This window comes from Colletotrichum tamarilloi, assembly GCF_030869305.1.
Source record: "Colletotrichum tamarilloi strain Tom-12 chromosome Unknown Scaffold_10.1, whole genome shotgun sequence".
In the NCBI taxonomy this organism is placed as follows: Eukaryota; Fungi; Ascomycota; class Sordariomycetes; order Glomerellales; family Glomerellaceae; genus Colletotrichum; species Colletotrichum tamarilloi.
The window spans coordinates 72,248-94,337 of record NW_026849393.1 but is presented as its reverse complement, the minus strand read 5'-3'; the positions used below and the strand labels follow the sequence as shown (position 1 = coordinate 94,337).

General features: G+C 53.8%; 9 protein-coding genes across 9 annotated transcripts; 3 read left to right on the top strand and 6 right to left on the bottom strand.

Annotated features, from left to right (window-relative positions):
• Positions 1-750: 750 nt before the first annotated feature.
• On the bottom strand, positions 751-1,353 carry CTAM01_04173 (uncharacterized protein; the record flags this gene model as incomplete). The annotated part of the gene is made up of 1 exon (XM_060520203.1): positions 751-1,353. The coding sequence occupies one exon, from the start codon at positions 1,351-1,353 to the stop codon at positions 751-753; it is 603 nt and encodes a 200-aa protein (XP_060384848.1).
• Positions 1,354-1,494: 141 nt separating this feature from the next.
• CTAM01_04172 (uncharacterized protein) lies at positions 1,495-1,791 on the bottom strand (the record flags this gene model as incomplete). Its single annotated transcript, XM_060520202.1, has 1 exon — positions 1,495-1,791. One exon carries the CDS (start codon positions 1,789-1,791, stop codon positions 1,495-1,497), a length of 297 nt encoding a protein of 98 aa, XP_060384847.1.
• Positions 1,792-2,632: 841 nt separating this feature from the next.
• Positions 2,633-4,205, bottom strand: CTAM01_04171 (uncharacterized protein; the record flags this gene model as incomplete). Its single annotated transcript, XM_060520201.1, has 4 exons — positions 2,633-3,183; positions 3,238-3,982; positions 4,044-4,139; positions 4,191-4,205. The coding sequence occupies 4 exons, from the start codon at positions 4,203-4,205 to the stop codon at positions 2,633-2,635; spliced, it is 1,407 nt and encodes a 468-aa protein (XP_060384846.1).
• A 1,208-nt stretch (positions 4,206-5,413) lies between these two features.
• Positions 5,414-8,294, top strand: CTAM01_04170 (dynamin family protein; the record flags this gene model as incomplete). Its single annotated transcript, XM_060520200.1, has 3 exons — positions 5,414-5,711; positions 5,774-7,798; positions 7,849-8,294. 3 exons carry the CDS (start codon positions 5,414-5,416, stop codon positions 8,292-8,294), a joined length of 2,769 nt encoding a protein of 922 aa, XP_060384845.1.
• Positions 8,295-8,712: 418 nt separating this feature from the next.
• Positions 8,713-10,324, bottom strand: CTAM01_04169 (cation diffusion facilitator family transporter; the record flags this gene model as incomplete). Its single annotated transcript, XM_060520199.1, has 2 exons — positions 8,713-9,816; positions 9,908-10,324. 2 exons carry the CDS (start codon positions 10,322-10,324, stop codon positions 8,713-8,715), a joined length of 1,521 nt encoding a protein of 506 aa, XP_060384844.1.
• A 972-nt stretch (positions 10,325-11,296) lies between these two features.
• Positions 11,297-12,415, top strand: CTAM01_04168 (uncharacterized protein; the record flags this gene model as incomplete). Its single annotated transcript, XM_060520198.1, has 1 exon — positions 11,297-12,415. One exon carries the CDS (start codon positions 11,297-11,299, stop codon positions 12,413-12,415), a length of 1,119 nt encoding a protein of 372 aa, XP_060384843.1.
• Positions 12,416-13,532: 1,117 nt separating this feature from the next.
• Positions 13,533-13,853, bottom strand: CTAM01_04167 (uncharacterized protein; the record flags this gene model as incomplete). Its single annotated transcript, XM_060520197.1, has 1 exon — positions 13,533-13,853. One exon carries the CDS (start codon positions 13,851-13,853, stop codon positions 13,533-13,535), a length of 321 nt encoding a protein of 106 aa, XP_060384842.1.
• Positions 13,854-18,601: 4,748 nt separating this feature from the next.
• Positions 18,602-18,952, bottom strand: CTAM01_04166 (uncharacterized protein; the record flags this gene model as incomplete). Its single annotated transcript, XM_060520196.1, has 1 exon — positions 18,602-18,952. One exon carries the CDS (start codon positions 18,950-18,952, stop codon positions 18,602-18,604), a length of 351 nt encoding a protein of 116 aa, XP_060384841.1.
• Positions 18,953-19,656: 704 nt separating this feature from the next.
• On the top strand, positions 19,657-21,540 carry CTAM01_04165 (MYND finger; the record flags this gene model as incomplete). The annotated part of the gene is made up of 1 exon (XM_060520195.1): positions 19,657-21,540. One exon carries the CDS (start codon positions 19,657-19,659, stop codon positions 21,538-21,540), a length of 1,884 nt encoding a protein of 627 aa, XP_060384840.1.
• Positions 21,541-22,090: the final 550 nt, after the last annotated feature.

The following is a 22,090-nucleotide window of genomic DNA, read 5'->3' as shown; positions in this document are numbered from 1 at the left end:
TTGCGTTCCCTTCTCGCCGGCACCTTTCGTCGAGGTATGCAGTCAGCAAACCTCCAGTCGTTGGGTTCGTATGCTGTAGGAGGGAGTTTTGTGTGCTGCGACTGGAGGGGAAGGTCGCAAGAAAGTTGCAAATGAGCTGTTCGCCTGGTGCACAGGATTGCGACATGAGACCGACCGCATGGGGGTTAGCGTCTTTGCTGCGCTATTTCGGCGCAGGTACCGACAGGCCAGCGGTCCCGAGGTCAGCGGCCCCACCAGCACCGTAAAAAGGGCCCAGCGGAAATCACTCTGAGCGGCGGGGTGCGGCCCAAGTGACCAGGACGCCGGTAACAAGGTTGCTATGATAGGCGGAGCCAAGAGCCCTCATCCATTCTAATCATCGTCCCTGTGATCCACTACTGCTGGACGTCAGGGGACCCGTGGAGGAGCAGGTGCGAGCGCGGAGTGGAGTCCAGTGTTGTCACCGCGGGGTGTGATGTCGCCATTGACGAGAGCGCGACCACCACAGTAATGAGGTCCGGGGGACGTTTGCTGCGTGCTAGCTAGGAAAGCTCGAATCGTATAGATGCTGTATGAGCTGGCAACTCCAGATCGTATAGAAAGACTCAATCTCGTGCGACCGAAGCTTCCTGGATGCATGGGAGTCTGCTGGTTGCACAATGCCTTGGACTGTACAGGAGTGACGAGAAATCTGAACTCCTAGCATTGGCAGCTGAGATATCACAACCCCCCAAAAGTATGCAATGAAACTCACGGGATTCGACTTTGAGATGGCATCGTCCCGACAAGACTGATGTCTTTGCTGCCCTCGATTTCACCGCCGCGGCGCATCACACCCTCAAGCCAGTCCACATAGTCCTCAAACCCTGTGATGCTGCCATAGACCCTGACAGTCTTGACTGCCCGGACCTCCTCAAACACCCGCAGCGCACCATGGTCCGCACTCTGGAAGGCGGCCTGCCACACCTCGACGACGAGCTCATCCACGCCGTTGAATGCTGCCGTCGCGGCCGCGGCATCAAACGCCAGGTCGCAGTCTAGCCGCAGCCGGATGTGGAAGCGGCGGATGCGGGGGAGCACGGAGCGCTCCCGGACGGGCGAGTACCATGGCCGTAGACGCGGAAAGGAGGCCAGAAGTTTGGTGTGCGCGAGGAATATATTGCTGCCGTAGAGAATGGGCGTCCCCTCTGTATGGATTTGCCGGTTTGTGGAAAGGATTGCGGGATGGAGCCGTGCTTGCGGCGAGGACGGGCCGACTCTATCTAGGGGAGGGTGGATGAGAAGGAGAAGGGCGTAGATGTCGAGACGAATTTCGCAAGGTAGGTCTAGGAAGAAGCATCTCGGCGAGGCCATTTTTGAGCGTCTCAATACGGGTTGATTAGAAGATGCTCCTCTGAGCTATGCAAGCGAATAGAGAAGAGGTGGTCACATCAGAACATGTAGTTCAAGTCACTTGTGCAGGGCGGAGGGAGAGTGGCGGTGGCTTTATCAGTTTCAAGATAAGATCCCTAGCGGCTTATTCCCGCAGCCATGGAAGCTACCTAAGGTAACATCTCTATTGGCGATTTCATCAGGGAAGATAAGAGACGATCGTTTCGCCAAGTGCTGATCTTCCATTTGTAGGTACTTGACATTCGATTGCTGTCTTAATGATCTGGCCCAGCAGATAGGGTCAACTTCGACACAAAGTCGCCCGACAGCACATCCGTCCGCCAATAGACACTGCCATTCGGATTCAGAGCATGAAGCTCTGCCTGCATCTATGGAATATCCAAACTGGAGCATCAGCATTATCACAGGATTCAGAGAGCAGCAAGATCTATACATAGGGTATCCATCTATACTATCAAATGACACTTGGCGTAGCTATTCGAGCCATGTAGGCATAGTATTCATCCAACATTGATGACCCACGAGATTACGTGCTTGGCTCCGATTTAGGGACTAGTCCAAGTGTCCGAGTCTCTGGGGTAGTCCAACCAGTGTGGAGCGAAACTACTTGTGCCCCGTTCGATCCCTAGCAAATTGATAGGCGACATGCATGATGCGTTAAATCGGACCTCATGTTCGGCACCCTGAGCTGCAAGCCCCGGAAGGTTGAATGCTTTGTAGCTGTTCAGTCGAAAAGCGAGCAACGTAAGGCGATATGATTTCACGGCCTGTCAACGTCGAGCTATAAATATTTTGGTTGCTTAATAGATTTCTTCCTTCTAGATAGCGACCCAGGTGATAAATGCAGAAAAAACTCCAATACACACTACCCAACTTGCAATCATAAGCAGTAATAATACAGTGAACACAGTTACAAGGCGCGCGTTGTAGCTCTTTCTGAGAGTCGTGAGCTAACACATACAGCTCTCATAGGCACGAGTTCGAGTCTCGTGATATATCCTTGAATCGCAATACCTGAGGCTGGTAAGAGTGTCCAGGAATTTTCGTAAGTCCCCCGTGAGGAGAGCTGAGCTTTTGCGTCGCTTCGTCTCTAGTTGATGAATTGATTTGTTCATGTGGTTGCTTTGCCGGCTTCCTGGATCCGTTCACATGTCACGGTGGCTGGGCCGTGTCGAGGCGGGTATTCGGTTGTATTGTTTGATTGATCTCCTTTCCTCCGGGCACACATGACTCTCTCTGGCTAGGTCATGGTCAACTCGGGGAAGAATCTCGACAACTTATTAGGATGACCAAATTCTGTCCTGCTCTGCGCCTGGCCCTCCACAGGTAGCAGCGAGTCTGTATCGCTATCGGCACTGGGAGCAGCCTGCTCTAGCGCCGCCCGTTTCACCTTGATGTTTCCCTGAACCGGAGGCTTTGATGTGCTGGTTTGCGCGCTTGAGAAGGTCATGATAGACCTGGAGTCTGCCGGTGTTGATATCTCGTGAAGTTGGCTATGTGGCCGGGATTTGCCAACATTAGTAGGCTCAGGGGTGTGGCCGCGAGAAACGTTGAAAGGAATAGTCGGCCCAAGGCTCTTTTTTGCAGCATCAGGAGCTGGCAACGACGTTGCTGCCGGGCTGAGTAGTGCCGAAATCTTCTCGTTCGCCATGAGTCCCTTCGTCTGAACGAAAGCGCTTGATCTGGCGTGGTACGGGCTTCGATCGTAGTACTTGTCAATAATCGGATGAACCATAACAGTTTGGTTGTGAATTGTCAGGATCGAGTTTGTGGGAACGTTGACCCAATTCTCTGTTCCAATTAGCAATAGCCCAAACACCGCGTTACGAAACTCTCAACACGTACCTCTCTCAAACGTCAGCGGTTCACTTGCGACAAGTACAATATCTGCGCCTTTATCTTGGCGTTCCATTTGGTAGTTGCGGTCGGTTGCTGCCGATGTCCTCGTGCCCCATTCAGTGCCTGAAGAGTAGTAGAGACTCGCGGCTTCGTCTGTCGCGCTGCTGATGTATCGAGTGCAAATAACGCTTTTGCCGTCTGTGACAGCAAAGTTGAGCAAGCTTCGAGTGTCGATGTTTTCCGACTGGATCGTGCTCTCCGGGATTTCATCGATCAATTCGTTGATTGTGGCGATGGTCTTCAGCATAGCCTTCCTCAATATCGTAGGCCCGAAACCGTGGGCGGGCTGTGAATCCGGGTCGATGCCCATCCTTTCGAGAGTATCGAGGAACAGCGCAAACGCCCATTCACTGTCTGTACCGCCTTGGACCCCAAGGTACCACTTGTCGGCCAATCTCGAACCCAGCCTTCTCTTGATATACTTCCAACCCCCAAGACCACCGTTGTGCATCCACATCAAGCTACCGTGGCAGAATGGGTGGCAGTTATCCTCACTGAGGGATCCCTCGGTCGTTGCTCGTACATGAGCGAAGATGAGTTGGGAAGCGGTCTTGGAGGCGATGCGTTGAAGATTGGTACAATTCCAGGCGGGGATTGTCGAGGTAAAGAGGCAAGGTGCGTGACCGAGCTTGGGATCCGTGTAGAAACCGATTCCGAAGCCATCTGCATTGTTCTGGCCTCTTCGTGTATCCTTTTCGGCCACCGCCAGATATTAGTACGGTACCTAAGCTCTATGCGCCAGAGTGACGTACCAGTCTGAGCCTGGAGTCAAATGATTGCTTCAGGATAGAATGCGTAGGGTCAAGAATGAGTTTGGAGAGAAGAATCTCGTCACTTCCCCGATACACCTAGAATCAGTCAGCGGGTGTCCTGTCGGCGCTCAATGACACCGAACTTACCAGGAAGCGGCACATGTTGGGCGAGTTGTGTCGGGCAACTCAGAAGGAGTCGAGAAGATGAGGAAGGCGTCGGGGGAAGAATAGTAGTAGGTGTCGCGTGAGCAATGCAACTTTGTCTTCGATGGGGTCTTGACTGTTCTTAAACAACAGCAACAGAAACCCAGAGAATGTGACTAGAAGTCAAATACGAATTCACGAATAGGAGACGTCGGAGGAAGTGTTTGGCCAGATTTATTCGTTTGATGAGCTATGGCGCGATCAGAAACCCCAGGGCGGTGGCGCAAGTTGATAGGGATGAGGTAGCTACCAGCTGAATGCTAGAGCACGGAGTACCGAACAAGTCAGGTACGTGGGTGGGTGGGGGAAGTTGAGCTGAGGCCCGTGCCGGTTGAAAACACACAAGGCAAGAACTGGGCGCTGTATAAAGTGGTGGGTATTGCTGTTAATCTAAATGAATGACTCCCAGCGATTGCGCCTTCGTTTGGGACTCCGGTTGCTTTTCCGAGCGCCTTGGTGAAATCTCAGGGTTCAGATGGGGATGAATAAGGCAAGATGCACGGAGAACAGTGAGTCATTTGATGAGGGGCGGTATACGCAAAGCTGGTCAGCTGCTTGAACATGGATGGCTATTTTCGAATAATTTCTTGCCCACCCAGGTGCAACTGGAGATCCAGCGCCATCGGAGGGACATTGGAGCTGTGTCTTCTACCTATGTGCCTTATCCAGGGCATTTGGGCATGACGAAGGCGATAAGATAAGGCTTTATGCGAAGAGCGATAAGAGAAAGCCATGCTGCGACTTGAAGTAAGGTAATGTGTAGTTGTGATGGTGCATACCTAGGTACACAGTACTACTGGTTAGGAGCCAGCAGGGAGGTGCCTAGGTAGGTAAGATGGACGGTACGTCAATGCCAGGCGGTCCCCACTAGGTAGGTGCCTTAGTGAAATGGGCTCTTCATGCAACCCGCGAGAACCCGCTTGATTTCCATTCACGCCGCTTCTCATTCGTCCCCGATTCGTGGCATGTCAACGGATTTCTGATATTCAAGTCTCTTGTCAGGCCGGAGCCTTTGGCGAAACCCACACCAACTATCACCACCAAAACCACACCGCTTCTCCATCTCGGACACCCGAATCTCTGGCTTTCCCACTCGAATTTCCGTCTCGCATGCGAAGAACACACTACCGCCTCAAACTACACGCGTCCCGTGCTTCGCCGGCAGCATGAGCGGACGTCTCCTGGCCGCAGGGCTTTCGCCATTGACGCGACGCGCTCCAGTCCAGGCCGTTCGACACTTTCACCGGTTTCCCGCAGGCGGGCTTCAGCGAGCAGATGCAGCTGTGCGTGCTACGCAACGGCGCATGTGGTTTCCTGGCAACGCCTTCCACAATGCCGTCGTCGTGCGGAATGCGTCTTTTGCCCGCTTCCTACCGAAGTTGGTTATCAAGTTTGCTAGAATCCCCGCAATGTTCGGTGGCCTAGCTGTCGGAACACTCGCCTGGATTCAGTATCAAGCCAACCGTACGTACTGGGTTTCTCTTCGCGTCAAAACAAGTTGCCCCTGCTGACCAAGTCACTCACAGAGCTCACCACCAACGCCTGGGATATGGTCAGCAAAACAGCAGATGGTATTTCGGAAACGACGTCTAGTCTCTTTGGAGGTGCCAAAGGAATTATGGATCAAACGATGCGCGGTTGGGAAAACACAAAAGAACAAATCGAAACCCCCGAATGGCTTCAAAAGGTGTTGCGTATCCATGAAGACATTGGCACTGGTGGCGGCGGTTCAGGAGGACCTGGAGGGGAGCAACCCAAGCAGAGCAGAGCCGGGGCGGCTGTTGTTGCAGGAGGCTCGGCTGCTGCGTACGGCTACGATCAATCTTCAGAAGACGACCCGCGAGAACCCGATGAGGTGGCCAATGACGACCAGATGATGATCCTCACCAAAAAGATGATCGAGATTCGGAGCATGCTCCAGCAAGTTGGACAATCGAGCACTCTGACGCTCCCCTCAATTGTTGTCATCGGTTCGCAGTCCTCAGGAAAGAGCTCCGTCTTAGAAGCCCTCGTTGGCCACGAGTTCCTGCCCAAGGGAAGCAACATGGTTACTCGCCGGCCCATAGAACTGACCCTCGTCAATACGCCTGAGTCGGACGCAGAATATGGCGAATTCCCCGACCTGGGTCTGCGACGCATCACCGACTTTTCCTCGATCCAAAGGACCTTGACTGAGCTTAACCTAGCCGTGCCGGATACTCAGTGCGTATCTGATGATCCCATTCATCTTACCATTTACTCGCCAAATGTACCGGATCTGTCTCTGATCGATCTACCCGGATATATCCAGGTGGTTGGCCAAGGCCAGCCTCTGGAATTAAAGCAGAAGATATCAGAGCTATGCGACAAGTACATTCAGTCTCCTAATGTCATTCTGGCCATCTCCGCCGCAGATGTAGATCTCGCAAACTCGACCGCACTACGTGCAAGCCGCCGTGTGGATCCCAGAGGCGAGAGGACTATCGGCGTGGTTACCAAGATGGACTTGGTGGACGCTCCTCGCGGTGCTGCCATCCTGAGCGACAAGCAGTATCCCCTGAGACTTGGCTACGTGGGTGTTGTCTCCAAAGTCCCTCAAACGACCGGTCTCTTCAAGAGATCGGGTAGCGTAATGTCGGCGATCGCAAAGAACGAGAACACCTTCTTCTCCGCCCACCCGCTGGAGTTTGGTGAGGGTGCTGGTGTCAACGTTGGGACGATTAACCTACGTAAGAAGCTCATGACCGTCCTCGAACAAACGATGTCTGCTAGCCTGGCCACTACTAGCGACGCCATCAGACAGGAGCTCGAGGAAGCGACCTATGAGTTCAAGGTGCAATACAATGACCGCCCGCTATCTGCCGAATCATACTTGGCAGAAAGTCTTGATGGCTTCAAACACTCCTTTAAGCAATTTACCGAGGAGTTTGGACGCCCGCAAATGCACCAGTTGCTGAAGCAGGAGCTGGACCAGAAGGTTCTTGACCTTCTGGCCGCCCGGTACTGGAACAAGCCCATCCAGGACTTGTCCCCTGCGATGCCAGAGCCGGACAGCTTGGCTGATCTTCCCAAAGCTGACCCCAACTCTTTGTACTGGCATCGCCAGCTCGACGCGTCGACTTCTTCATTGACAAAACTTGGTGTTGGAAGATTGGCCACAACCGTAGTTGCGTCTGCTATTCAGGCTCACATTGACAGTCTGATCAAACACTCCACTTTCAGCAGCCATCCCTTTGCACGAGAGGCCATTAACGAAGCCGCGTCCACAATTCTGAATGAGCGGTTTTACAGCACGAGCGATCAAGTTGAGAACTGTATCAAGCCTTACAAGTTTGAGATTGATATTGACGAGAGAGAATGGATCCAGGGCCGGGATCATTCGGCCGTTGTCCTGAAGAAGGAGCTTCAGGACTGCGAGGGCGCGCTGAAGAGCATTGAAGATGTTGTGGGCGGTCGACGAAAGCTGAGAGAAGTGATGAACTTTGTCGATCGAGCACGAAAGGGGGATGTTGTCGTCGAAGGGGAAAGCCGCAGTGGTGCCGGAGGCTTCAGCGCGTCGCTGCTTAAAAGAGGTAAGTCTAGTCTGGCTGCCCATGTATTGCTGGTCACTAATGGATTCTAGGACGTGAGGCTGTTTTCCTCAGGGATCGCGCCGATATCATCAAGATGCGTCTGATGGCTGTCAAGTCGAAGCAATGCACCAGCCTCAAGAACAAGTACTACTGCCCAGAGGTTTTCCTTGATGCGGCAGCCACCAAGCTCGCGTCTACAGCTGTTCTGTTTCTCAATGTGGAGCTCCTATCGGAATTCTACTACAATTTTCCCAGAGAACTAGACCTCCGGCTCGGAAGGCACCTCTCGGAAGAAGATATCGAGAGGTTTGCCAAGGAAGACCCCAAGATCAAGAGGCATCTTGAAGTCATCCGCCGCAAGGATCTACTCGAGTTAGTCCTTGAGAAGATGGAGAGTCTGAGGCAGCTCGAGGGCCGCGAGAGAGAACGGATGAAGGGGAGCAACAACAGGCCCAACAAGGACGACAAGCAGCGTGGACGCTGGGGGCTGTTTTGATTGGGATAAAGCTATCGTCTGGCGACTTTCCCAACCGAGCCTTCTCATCTTGAACTTGTAACGCATTATGACCTGGGTGCAAAAGGAGTTTGGGTGTCTGAAAGATCAATGGTGTACTGTCGGCCTCGCCTTCCTTCGTCGCCTCAGCGGTGTAGGGCAGGCCTTGGTCTGCTTGCAAGTTTCTTCTCTATGGTATTTTGTGTAAAGTGGTATATAACATGAAGGATACCCTCCTCGACTCCGGTCTCCCGAAAGAATAGACTTTTCTCGCTCTTCATGTGTTCATCATCAGCATTTTAGTGTTAACGTCAAGCAAACAAGACAATCCTTTGACTTTTGGTTTCGCTCATCTAAATCGTACATCAACTTTGTCTGCCCATCGGCCTGACAGGACAAATCGCAATCTATCCTCGCTTGATCAGAGGGTCGCTTCAACACTAGTCTGCAAAGTCACCTCCCACCGTAAGCTTGTACCGCGTCCGTATCCTTCCCCGAGCCGATTTTGGATCAAAGTAGATATGCGGCTGCGCAGCTTGCTGATGGCACCCTCGTCACAACCTTTGGCGACACAGATCTTGAGATTGGCCATACATAATCCGTAGTGCACCTGCCAAAATTGCGCGTCCTCGATCCGAGCCACGCCTGGTTCTGCCTCAATCTCCCGCACCACTGAAGACACACCTTCGTTGCCACCCATGCCGCCATACGACATGAGCAACATCATAGCCTGAGCCATGGCCAACTTGGCGCCAAACAGGAACATAGAGGCGGCAATGGCGGCGCAGAGCGTACGGTCGACCCAAATATAGCTCTTGATGGACAGAAGGGGCAACAAGAGCAGTAGACTCGAGAAGAAGACCGTCAAGAAGTGGAAGATGTTAGAGAAGTGGGTAGGTAGCTTGGCAAGCCACGACACACGCATGATTCTAGCAATACGTGCGTGGTTCTTCAGACCGTACGCTGAAATAACTGTGCTTGTGATGGCCGCGAACGCAGCCCAGTCCACTTCTCCGGCCGAGACACGCTCGTGAGCATGTTCGTGGTGCGGCTCATGTCCACCTTTGGTCTCTAGCCAGTGCTTGAGGTTGTGCGACACAAGATCGAAGCCGCCAAAGAGTAGGAAAATAGACATGGCGAAGCCGGCGAGAACCTCGGCTCTCTCGAGACCGAAGGGGTGACGAATACTGCTACGACGCCAAACCTCGAAGTTGCCTAGAACATCGACAGCTACGCATACTGCCGCGCTGCCGGCGTCGAAGAAGACTAGATGGGAGAGTGCCATCATGGCAACGGAGCCCTCGGAAATGAAAAAGAGCCAAGTCGCGACTGCCAAGTGGCACAAGCTCCAGTAGAGCCGGACGCGCTGGTCCTTTGACATACTCTTCCATGCTTCTCGAACGGTGGGCACAGGGAGGGAGGCTGGTAGAACAGGCGGCGGTCGCTGGGGAGGCTCCTGAAAGATCTGATGTTGGGTAGAAATGGAACTGTGCTTGTATCGATGGCCGCGACGCTGGCCAATGTTCTGCGAGGCGCCGATGTTAGCGATCAATTGGCTGGTTGAGGAGGTGGAAGGGGCGTGCAGCATGATTGCGATGATGTGTATCTGAACATACCGACTTGACAGGCGAGGTCGAGATGACCTGCGTCTGGAAGTTGAAGGGGCTCGGGACGATCGAGCCCCCAGCAGAGGGAGGGTCGTCTTCGGCCATGTCTGTTGGTGTTGGGAAGTCTGGACGAAGCAACCCAGGTTTCAGGTTGGCGGGCGCGAGAAGTCCAGGGCTACCTATGGGCGTTGATGCTACGCCGGGGGAGCAGGAGATGCTAGGGTGAAGACCGTCCTCATCCACTTCCTCGTCTACTTCGGAGGCTTCGTCGTTGATGTTTATAGATGGAAAGGCGAGATGCGGAGGACCATAGACGACATGGGTTGACGAGGTGTTATCACTTCTGCCGTTACCGCTTTGGGGGATCGGTGGGGTGGCAGGTCGCAGAAGGGCGGAGGATTGGCCTGCTGCAGGGCTGGAAGCCATGGAACTATTTCCTTCCCAGCGACGTCCCTCGCCGAGAAGAAGGGACAAGGACCGACAGCGACAGCGACAGGGTCAATTGCAGTGGTGTCCGACAGTCGTCGGCATGCATTGTGCGTTGCTCCGGGGGGCTAAAGGTCGCAGAAATGGGTAGGCGAGGCAAAAGACACACTAGGAAGAGATGGGACGAGATGTGCGTGACGTGCAATCATCAACAGAATGAGTCGCCAGGTCGGGAAGGTTAGAATTCCAGTTGGTGTCACTGCTAGCCCGGTAAAAGGGTAAAAAAGGGCCAGCTAAAGAAGGGACGACAGAGATCTGTCTCCAGGTTCACTCCACCACCTTCCCCCACAAACTGAGATGGTCTAAATGCATCTGTTCAGGGGAGAATATGCTCCTATTCAGATAACTGGCTTAAAGGGAAGACACATGCCAGGGGAACACGACCGCCCACTTTCCTCTTTACTCCGGTACCTACCTTAAGCCACTCAGCCTCCTGCTACTTCTATCCGTATGATAATTACATACATTCGCGCCTAAGTACCTACCTATATAGGCACCGTTTCGCCGAATCGCCTGGTATTGCTAAGTCCCGAGTCCGCAGCGGTAGCGGCATTGACTTTGCGACCCACGTCACAATGCAGGGTCCTACATCCTTTACCTCTTTGCAGTTAGCCCTCTCAATCTTCGACCCGCGTCAACCCCAATTGCCAGCCTGAGCTCTACATGGCATTATCAGAGTTTCAATCAGATCCAGAAATACCACCAACTTCCCTAAGCTGAATCTTCGCTCTTTTCACCCACCCCCTGCTTCAACTTGCCGGTAGAGTGGGCGTCAATGTCGCGGCCCCGACTCGTACACAGTCCCCAAGCTTTGACGTGAGACTCTCCCCCACCCCATCCCTATCGGTTTTGGTCCACTCTACCGCCGGAACGATAGGGATTATCGCAGTTTGGAATACCTTACCAAACGCAATGGATCATATTGCGGCTAGCGGCGACAATGGCGCCGAGTGTCGCACATTTGCGCTCAACGACCCATCGACGGTAGGAGCTGTGTCACCAAAGTCGGTCTCACTCTCGGAGCATCAATACCAGCAGCAACAGCCGCCGTCAACGGTCCCACACCGACGCAGCTCCTCCGGCGCAAACTTCCTCTCCAAACTCCCTTTCATGCGCTCCCATTCCGATGGGAAGCAGCAGCAGCGTCACCAAGAAGCCGAGGACGACACTTCGCGCTTCCCACCGACATCCATGTCGACCGTCATCCAGCAACAGCAGCAGCAGCAAAAGTCTCGACGAAGGAAGGGTTCCCTTAGGAAGGTGGCCCTCTTGGGAAGAGGTGCGCAACGGGAGCGCAAAGAGGCGAAACAGCTCACTATCGACACGTCACACACTGTCTCCCGCGATATGGAGGGCGCTGCGTCTCGATCGCATGCGACAACTATCGAGCACGACCCTCTCGGACTGAATATCGCGGACCTGACACCGCGGCCGTCTATGGAGGGATATGCGAGCAGGTCGAGTCTGGTAGAATCTCCAGTCTCTTCTCTGTCGAATACTCGGCAAACAAACGAGGCCGAGTCCACCATCACCAGCCCTACGATATCGTACACATCTACAACGGACGAAGACGACGTTTTACACATACCGAACCACATGCCGTCACACCTGCAGCCCGACTCGTCGCTCTCGTCGGGCTCCGAATCTTACTTTGGAACCCGGCCTAGGCAGCAGTCCATACTGCAGGCCAAGTCACCGCTCTCGTACAGCGGCTTATCGACCACTCCGTTACCTCCCAACGACACAGAAATCGACTACTCGGATACAGAATGGTGGGGCTGGGTCGTCTTGATCGTGACGGGGCTGGTGTTTGTTATGGGCATGGGCTCAGTCTTTGGGGTATGGAGTTGGGCGTGGGATGTCGGTACGACCCCGTACGCGCCCCCAGAGCTCGAGGACGATCCGACGCTGCCCATCACAGGCTACTATCCGGCCCTCATTATATTGACCAGTATCATGGCTTGGGTTTGGGTCTCCGTGGCTTGGATGGGAATGAAGTACTTTCGCCATGCTAAGATCAGCGGGGAGTAAAGACTGGGCTGGTCTTGAATTATGGCCCATCCTGCCCCGGGATTCTTTTCGCCGTCGAGCTTTATGGTCTATTGCGCGGGTCGGCAAAGGCAGACGAATGGCGTTGGGTTGAAATTTGCGGCAAGGCGTTTTGTCATCCATGATACAGGCGGCAGGGACTCAAAAAGTTAAAAGCGAATCAGCAAGCAGGAACAGTTTTGCTGGGCTCTCAGGGTTAGAAATCTTGAGGTTTTCATGGCTTGTTCTTCAGTAAGCCCCATGCGTATGTGGCCAAAGTAATAGCGAATACCAGCCCTTACATTCAAGGTGTATCTTTTCTACAACTCTCAAAACCATAGCTAGGAAAAGAAGTATACAAGTTAAATCATCTTGAGCTTTGAAAGCTACAGTGACAACTTCGTATCAACCCCGTCATTCTCTTGGCCTTCTCCGAGTATAGGGGTACTCGGACCGGAACTTACAACCTGTCAGTAAGTCATTCAATACTGGTCGCGATCACACGCTACTTACGGGTTACTGTTCGTAAGATATACGGATAAAGTGCGTGTACGTTGATAGTGTACGGGCAGACAAGTGGGTACGTTGATACTACATCGCCAACACGTGTGGACAGGCTATCCGTACACTAGAAGCGAGATCGAGGCGAGTGGATGGAGGGCAGGGATCCACTGTCTGCGCGTAATCACGAACCGAGAATGGGCTTGCGGCTTGCCAGCGGGCAGCGGCCCATCTTGCCAGCCTCCCAGGCAGGCAGAAAACAAGGGTCCCACTGACCACGTCTTGCACGATCTCGGTGGTGGGGGTTTGTGTGGTTGGCTGGCTTTCGGAAAAGTACAGTACATACATACATAGTAGGCAAGTATGCAGACATTGGTACGCTACAGGGCGCACAGTCCCGTCGGGGTAGCTCACGATTCTTGCTTGACCTTCTTTCTAATAGGTCGGCTCTGGTTGGCAGCTCACGTGTGGAAAGTCTGACAGAGTCGGCCGAGTTGCCAAGGTGGTATCTCGCTCAGCTCACGAGGCCTCCCTGAGTCCCTTCAACTCGAGTGAACAGATGCCTCACTGGCCAAGGGAAGAACCAACGGCAGTGGTAGTGAGTCCACCATGAGACATGTCATCTGAAACACAACGACGTTGGCGACGCAGAAGCGAAGCCACCATGGATGGAAGCCAGCGAGCTGCGAGCCCCCTTTGCCCGCAGCGACTGCTCGGGGGCCAAGTTGGATCGGCAGAAAGGCGAGACATTTTCGACTGGAGCTGGATGGTCCTGGTGCTTTGCTGCGCTGGGTGTGGACCGACCGACCAACCAACTACCTAACCAACCACTCATTGTAGTGATCTGATGCGCTGGCTCTGGCACTGGCACTGGCAAGTCGTAGAAAAGAAGATCGAGGTCTTCCACGTGCCCGCTGGCTAACCCAAAAGGTGTTTTCATCGAGTAAGCCGAGCGCCAGACGCATCACGAAGCACCTGGATGGTGAACCTTGAGGAGTCCGTGAGCCGTCAGCGTCCGCGGTCACGGCAGCAACCTTTCTTGCCTCCCTTTACTTTTGCACCGGCCCCCCTTCCGTTCCTTGGATCAGAACGCAGGAGACTCTCGGCTGAGAGAAGGACAGAGCAAGGGAAAAGAGCAGCATCTGTCGTTAAGAAAGTGGGGATTCTGACGCTTGAGAAATTTGGAGAAGTGTAAATGGAGCCTTGGCAGTGGTGGTGGCACCGAGACCCGATCTAGGCCCACTGCCAAGGTGGAGGGCCGACAAGTGGGAAGGCAAGAAGGGAACGGGCTTGCATCTCGTGTTGAAAATAATTAAGCGCTGCGGTGAATTGAGATGGCAGAGGCGGCAAGGGAAATGGCGCGCGCACGGCCAATCACCAGAGTCCCAGCCCCCGATTCATGGCCAGGGCTACCTTATTGTGTCCCACAATGCCATTGAAACTCCATGCCGAAAAAGAAGCTTGTGCGCCATTCGCATCGCATGGCATTGCATCTCCGAATGGCTGGCGCATATCTCGGCCAATCAATCAGAAAAGGGTCCTTGTTGAGCGCAAGTTCTGGTCAGCCAAAGAGTTGGTATTTCTGATTTTGCAGTGTCCCAGTGGGCTAGTCAGCCGCCAACGCCGTACCGAAGCTCGTGGCAAACGGACAAGCGGGCGGACAGAGGCGGAAGGATAAAAAAGAAGGATCCGGCATGCAGCAGGCCACGCCAAAGTCGGTAGCAAGGCGTCTAACGGCTCGCCATTTGTATGCGTCTCTGAGTCTGCCGAGTGCGGCCAGGCATGTACTCCATCGGAATGTCTATCAGTTAGTTAGCAAGGCGCGCTCTGAGTTTCTGCAGAGGTTGTCTATGAAGGAATAAGTGTTAGTTGCCGCATAGAGGCGAAAACAGCGATGGAGGTTGGTGTCTGTGAGTGGGGTTTGTGTTGATACTAATGCCATTGCTAATATCAGTGCTTCGTAACCTATGGATGGGATTGTTATTATGTGCCCGGTCAGTTGCATTGCGATGGCATTGGACAATGGATGTTGCAAGTCGCTGTCCCCGGCGCAGTCCAGCTCGTGCGGATGGTTCTCCGGACATGTTCCGCCAAGGGGACGGAAGGGAGGGAGGGCGGCGGACGTGGTGTGCTGTGACCAAGAGTCCAAGACGGCTGAGGTGGAGAAAATCACTGAGGGTCCCGACGGGTCGGAAGGATCAGGAGCATAAAACTCGATGCTGGGGGCCTTGTACCTGAGGTACTACTTTGAGAAGTTGAGGTGCAAGGTAAGGTAAGCAATCAGGTGGTATCCGTACGGAGTATCCATAGTTGATTACCTTCTTCTTTGCCCAAGGCACTTCCGATGTTGCCCAAGACATTCTGATTCAGAATTTTGCAGAAAATTTCCGGTCGGTGCAGGAAAGCAGAGACATCAGCAGCTGCCCTGTGTGGTCCTTGAGAACAGGTACTTGATGTATTGTGCCTACAGGCAGGTTCGAATTCATTTGGAGAAGGGCGGAGAACAGATCCAGCGAGCGGCGGGCTCTTTCCTGGAGCCTTCCCTGTACGAATAAATACATGGAGAGGGCGGCGAAGACCCCGCCCTCGCTGCCGTCCGTCCCTCTGTTCTCGTCGGGCGGGAGGTAAACGGGAAGGCGTTCCCTCCTCTTCGGTGCCTGCCCTGCCTGCCACGCCTGCCCCGTGCCTGCAAAACTAAAATTTGATGTTGATAATGAATTGACACATGGCACTCACCTCATGGCTGCATCTGTGCCCTGGCGGTGCGATCTCTTCTCTAACGGACCATGACCTCACCGCTTCCGAACCCAGGGCACACTCGGGCTTCAGCCTTTACGAAAACGACGCTCCAAGGAATGCAATCTCGCACCAATTTGTGTGTTGGATCTGGGACAAGTGCCGTTCGCTGACGATTGCTGAAGACAGTGGTGGGGCACATTCCCTCCTAGTTCACCAGTGTCAGTAGTACCTATCTGTCGCCGTAGGTACGGAGTACGTGCCTGTGAGATTTCCCTGCGGACCTGATGTGAGACTCACGCTGCCAATGCCAGAGCAACACCAGTGACATTTGGAAATGTACCGAGGTACGGATCATGGACGCAGGAATGTAAATGATGACCCTTTGCTGTCCCTGAAACGAGCACCTCGAGATACAACCCAATCCCAAGGTGAGGGAGGCATCATGAAGATTCAGCAACAATTATCGAGCACCTGTGAACGGCGAGATAGACTACCAAAAGGTGAGATAAACATAGGAGAGCGCGGTGCTCGATCAGTCCAAGCAATCAGAGATAAGAATGGTGTAAGCTGCCAACATCAAACCGGACCAGCAACAAGTAGTGCGAACGGTCGTCGCATCTGCCACCTCTCCTACTCTCCTGTCGTCACACAGACTCGATAAACTCTCCCCAGCTCTTTGTCTTGCTCAGGCTTGTCAGGGTATCCTGCCTAGCAGCAGCCGAGAGCTCACGACACATGCAATACACGGTCGTTCATGCACTAGGCCCATAGATGGCAGCTTTCTCAGCTCCCAATCTCGCATCGCCAACGGGTAGGCCACTTGGCTGCCCTTGCTTTTTCTTCTATTCTTTCTTTTCCTTCCATCAATGTTCCACGTTCCACCTTCTACACGACGATGGCGTTTTGAAATGCGTTGGCGTGTTCATGTCTTGATCTTTCCTCTGTCAACCCTCTCAATGCAGATAATGTGCGTACAATGCAATCACAGCCGGCACAGACTGCCTGGAAAGCTACGCAATGTGGCAGAACTGCGTCGCTATCAACATTCAACCAACCACCTTGGTGGAGAAAGACTGACGTGCAGGTTGATGCCTGCCGCCTTGAAAATAGCAGGGCCCCACGAAATGTCCGAACAAGTACCTAACAAGACCGTGACCGTGAGCACTCAGGTCGCTCGCCCTGGCAGTATTGACCCGAGCCGACGGCTCAAGAAACGGGAGGCGGCAGGGAACAGCGCTAGAAACGCCCACTGCTACTGTCTACTGTACGACCACAGTAGTACTGCGTAAATGCAGAGTGCTCCGTACGTTGCGAGGGCCTGACGAGAGACAAAAGAATGAGCAGGGGAATATTAGAGTCGTTTTGAGGAACAAAGAAGATGCTGAGGTTCCTGGAGGCTGAAAGAGGAGGCTTGTTCCGGGCTCATGGAAAAGAGAGTGCCAAAAGACGGTGAAGGGGTCGGGTGGTGGTGTTGGAGTGAGCGGGAGCTAGCCGCACCTGGAGGTACCTTGGATACCTACCTTGTGGGCTGGTCTGACAGAGCAAAGGTACGGAACTACTGTGCAGTATGTAATTACCCACGAAGACCGCGACCTTCGACCCTCAGGAGATGGACATGCGATTTGTCAGGGTCTCTCGTCCCCCAAGTACAAGCAAGGCCGAATGCGGCCGAGTGGCGGGTGTTAGATGGCAGGTACAGCGGCGCGGCGTGACCGGTACCTGATGTGCTGTCTAGACTTTGCCTGCCCGATGCGGAACGAACCCTGGGTGTTTCGGTCTGTACGTAGGTACTTCGAGGCTCAAGAGACTCGACGGACTCGGTTCATTGCGAGGGATGATGCAGTTCGAGAAAGCATGACTGAGTTTGGTAAAATCAAGTTGAATTTGTGTTCGTGTGATGTTGAATTCGAACTCGGGAAAGGGCTTGGCCGGATGGTTGTGAATATGCATGCAGCAGGATGTCATTTGACTGTCCGGTGTCGCTCCCCTATCAACGGCGTAGAGAGATTTTGCCTCACGATGTTCCAAACAATCCGCCCATGGGAGCTCGTCGAGCTGGCGGTCGCGTCAAAATATTAACCCGGTCGGACTCTGTCCGGCCGAGGGAGCATCGCAACATCAATTGCGCTGATATAAGCTGCATGATACCATGCCCCGTCGAGGAGTATCCGTACAGTTTAGAGGAATAAGGTAGAAGGGCGTCGGGGAACGGAAGGACATGATCGGTTCACTGCTGGCCATGTTCACGCAAGGTAAGGTACGGTAGGTTGCTGTTAAATCTCGCCGCGTTTGCCCATGAAAAATCGGACACCCATGACTTGACTACAGGCATAGAAGGATGAGGTTCTCTACCGCGGGCACCGCACCTTCCCTTACCTTACCTACCTAACTTACCTACCTTAGCTTATTGCCATACTTTACCTTAGCGATCCCATATGATGATTCCCTGCCCTCTGCCTGCCCCCTTCCTGTCCGTGGGCTCCATCACCACAGTTGCTGCTCATTTTACCGCCAATCATGGAACCCAGGTAACGTGGCCAAGGTACCTTGCTTGACATATCGCCTCAAGGGCCTAAGGCTCAGTGCAATCGGGTGTGCTGTTGGGTCTTTGCCCAGCCCCGTCTACCTTACCAGCTTCGCTGTACATTCAACGATCAAGCAAGGAGTCGCATAGAGGCCGGTAGGGCAAGGTATATGGTGCGTTAGCAGGTAAGTGTTCCAAGCTCCCGACTAATTTGTTTTGCCAAATCAATACGTACCTAGGTAGTAGGAGGCCCTGCCATCTATGATCTATCTGCCTGCCTCCTGGATACACCTTAGAATCTTAGGTATTCTTTTGCTGTGTGCTCCGCTGTTCCAGGGAGTGTGCTCATTGCCCATGTGTGAGACGGGGAAGCGCCCTGTGTAGCTCTTCATCGTCTAAGGGCGTCGCTGGCTGAGGTGCTGTTGTTAGGTGCCCGGTTGTGTGATGAGGTGCGTCCCAGTCATGTTGGGCCCTGCTGGCTGGCGCTGGCTGGGCTGCCTGACCGGGCTGGACTGGGCCAACACTGCACAAATCTCGCGTACGTGCGGACCTGATGCATCCATCCTCATCGTCTGCTTCTCCTCTTCCCTCTGCCCCTTCTTCCTCTCCTCCTCTTTTTTTTCCCTTACTCCTACTCTTGTTCTACCCAGCCTCCCCTCGTCGTCGCTTGTCCCGCTCTTCATCGTCACCTTCTCGCGTTGAGCGTCAAGCGTCATCGCACGCATTGTCTCGCTGCTATCGCTGCGTGCCAGACCTCGCTTCCACTTTGCGTGCATCCGTCTTGTCTCTCGGCCTAGGCTTTTGGTTCCTGCTCCTTTTGGCTTTGGCTGACGCTGCCACTGCCATTTCACAGCACATCCGAGTCACGCTTCCGGGTGTCGGTCCTGAAACACAACCAAACCAATCCATCACCCTTTACCCTCCACCGTCTTTTCGCCGCTACATCGCACCCTCTTCCTTACTCCTGCGACTCTTCTTCCTACAACAAACTACTACCATCCCTTCCTGCCTCCTTTGGTTCCATTAAACCACACGATTGCCCTCGGAAAGACCGCGACCAAGGAAAAACAACAAGCCTTGCAACGCTTCCCATCGTACCTCCGACCCTCGCACCACACGAGACTACTACCGATACCATCGAATCGAGACGAGTCCGCTCACGCACGATCCGGTCCAATCCAACTCAATCCTCACACACACCCACACAACAATATCGCCACCCTCGAGCGACCCCAACCCCAAACCTCGATTTCTTTCTCCTCATTTTGCTCTTCACTCGGCACACCTCGAGATCCATCATCTGCCCATCGACCTGTTGAGCGAGCACGAATCAACATACTCCTTCTTTCAAACCTGTCAAAGGGGCCACCCAAGCTGGAAGGGATTTGTCACATTCGTACCTTTCCACGGCTGCACTGCCTGGCCCCATTCGACTTGAATAACCCTTGAATCCATCTCGTCGTCTTACTCGTCATTCAAGATGAGAGAAGTCAATTTCAGTATCCCAAACGTCAACAAGGCGTCGGTCGGCATAACGACCGCCCTCTATGACAGACGAGCTCTCGACTGCACGTCTACCCTTCCTCTCATCAACTCTCTCAACCATCTCGCTTACCTCACCACATCCTCGGCTCGCATCCGCGATATTCTTACCGTCGACGGCGGCATCGAGCGCTTGGTATGCATTCTAAAACGCGGTCGGAGCAAGGACATGATGGACATGTGGAAGTGGAACTTGGCTTTCCAGTGCGTCGTCAACATTGGTATCAGAGGCACCGAAAACGTCCGCACCAGGGTTGTCGAGGCCGACATGGTCCCCGTCATTGCTACCATTCTCGACAACTACATTAAAGTCACTGAGAAGTGCAGAGACAAGTCGGACGATAAGAGCAAGGACCATCATCACCGCCACAGGAGCCACGAACACCGCAGTGTACACAAGGCTCCATCCTTCACCAACAGATCCACCCGAACAGAAGTTGATCAGAGAGCCTCCAGACGCCAGGCCCCTCCTCCCTCCATCGACGTTTCTGCTACCTACGCAGGCTCCTCGTCCTCGAGCTCCGCAGTCGATCAACAAAACACCGAGTCCACACCCACTCCACCCCAGTATCCGCTGGCGTCCTCCGCCGAGCGACCTGCGTTCCCTGCCCACCGTCACCATCATCATCACCACCACCATCATTATCGTGCCGCCGAGGCTCGCCATGCCGTTGCATCTCCTTCTCGTCAGGTCGTTCAGCCGTTGGCACCCGCCGTGCCTGCCACTGAAACTATGGAGGGCTTTGTCAGACCTGTGCGCGATGCTGACCGCCTTGCGTCGATGATGACTTTTGGCAACGCAAATTTGGTCTCGCAACCGTCTTCCCCCACAACTCCCCTGCCGCCTCCGCAGATGCGCTCTCCCACCGTCCGACCTACCTCGGGACTTGCACCAACAAATCGCTCCCGTCGTCGTCCTTCCATTCGTCACCAAAACTCCACCGTCGACTCGGATGACTTGGTTGGAGATGACGCGCCATCTGATGAGTCTCCCGATGCTGAAATGTCGGGCACTGGCACTGAGATTCAGTCTGCCGTCAATATCCAAGATATCACCATGGAAGAGGGTGACAGCATCCTAGCTGGTTCTACCACAATGGACCTGAACACCCCGACTGTGTCAGAAACTCAGGATACTGGAGCCTTCAACATCACACACCGCGGCCCTGTGGAAACTAGCAACACAGCTGCTACGACGCCAGCCCCTGTGCCTGCCATCGGCTTGTCACCGAACCGTCCCACCATGGTTACACCTCCTCAGCCGGCCATTCCCAACGCAAGCGTTCCCCGCTATCTCCTTGACCGACAATTTGTACCCAACGCCCAGATGCTTGCCGCAATGCCGCGTGAAGAAGACGTCTTGATGTCCCTTCAGTTGCTTGCATACGTCTCCAAGTATTGTGGCTTGCGGTCGTATTTCCAAAAGAGCCACTTGGTCCCAAGGCTCAAGATTGGAAAGGAACTCCGCTACTTGGACGGCGAGGACGCTTCCAAAGAGCAGATTGAAGAGGAAGAGCTGGAGGAGGAGTTTTTGTTGCCCAACGACTTCAACATTTTCCCTTTGGTCGAGAAGTTCACAGTCCGACATCACAGCACAGATATGCAATACTGGGCTGGCGTCGTCATGAGAAATCTGTGCCGCAAGGACGATACCCGCGGAGGCATCCGTCAGTGTGCGTATTACCAGTGCGGCAAGTGGGAAGAGTTTACCCGCCAATTTGCCAAGTGTCGCCGCTGCCGCCGCACCAAGTACTGCAGCAAGGAGTGTCAAAAGAGTGCATGGGCTTTCCATCGCCACTGGTGCGTGGCCGCGACGCAGTGATCCATGCCACTCAGTGCTCCACAACGTTCGACTATACCCCGGAAAGCGCCTTCGGAGGCGCGATGTTTATAATACGGATTCTTTGCCGCCCACAGGTGGCACAGCATTGCACAGCACAGCGTTTTTTCTAAATGCATGGCGTTTCCCTCGATACCACTGGTCTTTCAGCAGCATATTCAGGTCCGGCATTGGGTGCTTGCCATTCATGGTGACGGCATGGCTCCCCTTATTCCAGGACGATATATCCTCAGTTTTTCCTCAGCCTCACATGTCCTCCACGAAACGGACTGCCCAAGTCCTCGGCAAGGCACTACTCCCTCGACTATATCTATACTTTCACCACGGTGGTCGATATTGACGGGCTTCAATCTGCCAGTGTCGACCGTTTTCCAGCAACGATCAGCACGGAACAGCAGATGACCACTCGGGAAGATTTGGACGGTAGCACACGCATCTGACAAATCGTCGAAGGCGGCATACGCAACATTCAAAACTACCAAGATTGTGTCCTGCAGGACTCTCACTGTGGCATGGAGACGGTCTTAATGTC